General features: G+C 19.2%; 1 protein-coding gene across 1 annotated transcript in view; it reads right to left on the bottom strand.

The window, feature by feature from the left end:
• Positions 1–2,884: 2,884 nt before the first annotated feature.
• PGO_002395 (variable surface protein) overlaps positions 2,885–3,027 on the bottom strand; it is a gene marked incomplete at both ends in the record, with an annotated part of 1,332 nt that continues 1,189 nt past the window's right edge. Inside the window, one exon of the mRNA XM_028691121.1 lies at positions 2,885–2,986. Within this exon, the coding sequence (XP_028546922.1) occupies positions 2,885–2,986 (102 nt within the window). The remainder of the gene's footprint in view (positions 2,987–3,027) is intronic.

Below are 3,027 nucleotides of genomic sequence, written 5' to 3'. Positions count from 1 at the left end.
TTTCATTATAAATATTTATAGGAACTGAATTTCTATCGAAAAATATTTTTAATGTATTTATCTCAAAAATTTAAACTATTTATATATAAAATTTCCATATTTATACTATGGTACTCACACAATGGATTGTAAAAATTACAAAAATAAATATTAAATATTGGAAATTAATTTTTTTTTTTAGTTTATTATTAAGTAGATAGTAAACAAAACCTGCAAATAAATATACATATACCTCATGTTATTATTTTCCTAAGATCAATATATTCTGAAATATTTCCTTCCGTAAATGTCAATATAACAAATACACTGATTGTTCGTTTAAGGTACTCAGTAATAATTATTATAATATGTAATCATTAATGTATTAAAGCATATTTAAATAAATAGGAAAACTATATTAAATCATAGTTAATGTAAATGTATGTACTTATATATATAGTGTAAAATAATCTAGAATCATTAATTACATGAGGTGTGCAATAGATGTAAAGAAATTTAATAAATTAAACATAACCTATAATACTCTTTCATGTTGTTTTATTCAGGAATTTAGAAATAGGAAATAAATTGTAATTTATTGTTATAATATACTATAATGTTCTATATACATGATGACATGTATCTATATATTAGTAAAATGATTTTTGATGTATAGTGATATGCTGATTTTATTTAACTTTTCAGTGTATATTGATGTCTGAAAGTTGTTTAAAAATAAGTATTATCTTTAGTTATATAAGGGATAACATTATAAAATATCATACGTTACATATTTGTAGTATTCATTCGTTATTCTCTCCTATTTCACAATATGCCATATTACGGATAATCCTTAAAATATAAATTAACAATGAATAGACATAATCATTTTTCTTATAGAATTTACTATAAGATAAATCTATCGAATAATTATATGCAAAACATAAATTAAAAAAAGCTTTAATGCATAAGATGTAATCTAACTAAATCTATAAATTTATAAAAACTAATATATATAATACTTTCGAAATAAAAAATTTCCATATTGAAAAATAACATATTTTATAGAATATGTACAATATATAATTTAGTTGAAGTCCGGTATATTAACCAAAAAATATGATTAATTTCTCGATTTAGTCACCTGATAATTATATTTACTGTGTCCCTAATTACTTATATTTTAGAGTTATTTTTTTCCTATAAGATGAATTATACATAAGGATATACCATACTTTTTTTTATTGCGTTGTCTTTTTCGCCGTTGCCTATATTCTTACTCATATATATTTTTACAAAATTCTTAACGAGTAGTAATTTACATAATATGGAAAAAGAAAACAATTCTGATTATTACATTTAATCTTTATAAATATATAAAAATAATACTTGTATCTTTATAACTCTTTATTTAACATTATATATGTAATCATATATTAAGACCTATTTAATTTCTGTACATATATGTAATTCTAAATATGTTCAAAAAAAATTTTTAAAGTAGCACATATATATATGTATAATTGAAAATAATCCATATTATCATTATTTTATTTGTATTCCTTATAATCATTTTATGCAATTTTATTACATATCATTTAATAATATAATATTTTATAGAAAATTATATAATATATCATATGTATGTTTTCATAGGATTCCTGTCTTAACAGCTTTATCTATATATATATAATTATTTAAAATTTTATAACGATTATTTAACATTCCAATTACATGTTAATTTAATGTAAAAATAATATAAATTCGTTTAAGCGTATTACATAATTTATTGATATGTTAAATTATCATGGCATGTCTCAAATGTTTTATTTCTTATTTGTACTATATCATGTGAATCTAGTAAAATATAAAACTAGAGATATTTTTAATTATTCAAATGGCATGTAATTACTTTTACAATATTCGCGAGATAAAATGGGTAATGTTTTTTTTCATTATTACATGTATAATCTTTTTACATTAAACTACGATCACATTTTACATATATTGTATACGCTGAATAAAGTACATAAATATATGTTAAATAATACATTATAATGACTGTTTTAAATAATAACTATAAAAATACATCTCATTTGTATCAATTTAGAATATAGTATAGGTAATGAAAACATTATATTTTGCAAGGAAAAGATTTAATTATTATTTTATATTAATTTATTCATTATAATTTTAAGAACATAATATTATACATTGTTAAAAATAAATATAAAATTATCCTAAAATCTCTGTATATATTTAATTAGTCTATAATATACACATTTATGACAATATAATGTGGTTATATATCCATTTTAATTTAGTATACAATGAATGAAATACAAAGATAAAAAGTATTGTAAAGCGATTTATTCATTAATTACAGACTAAAAAAATAATTATATTACTTATAAAATTAATAATACATAAGTATTAAATATGTATATTATTAATCTTTTATATAATTACTAATAATTCATTTTTAATTATTGAACTTATAGATGCAGCATAATCCTACTATATAAAACATATATTATAATTCAACACACTATGTTCTAAAACAAAAAATCCAAATGGTAAAAAACAAGTCGTAAAAAAATATTTATAAATATAAAAACATAAGGGTATAAATAAAATTCTAAACCCTAAAACTATATATACAAATCCAATAATTCAAATCCATGAAACCTAAACCCTGATACTTTAACATACTAGGTTTTTATTTATTTATTTTAATACTTTTTTTTATAAGTATTTTTGCAATAATTGAACAAGACATATTAAAATTTTAAGTCTATAAGTATTCTTTTTTTCACATAAGAACAAATATTTATGTGTTCTTTAATTCCATAATTAATTTTATCTCAATACCATTCGTCTAACTTTTATTTTGTATTTAATAATATTACACTGGGTTATATCCTATATAATTTTCTTCCAAATATTCTCGAAATGGGTTATAAGTATCTGATCTATGGGTGGATAATCTATTTCCTTTTTTATGTAACTTGTTTATCATAGTCGCTATAGTTGGAATGTTATTTTGAA

The sequence above is a fragment of the Plasmodium gonderi genome (assembly GCF_002157705.1).
Source record: "Plasmodium gonderi DNA, contig: Pgo-contig_254, whole genome shotgun sequence".
Classification (NCBI taxonomy): Eukaryota; Apicomplexa; class Aconoidasida; order Haemosporida; family Plasmodiidae; genus Plasmodium; species Plasmodium gonderi.
The sequence above is the reverse complement of the archived record's forward strand: the minus strand, read 5'-3'. Positions and strand labels throughout refer to the sequence as shown.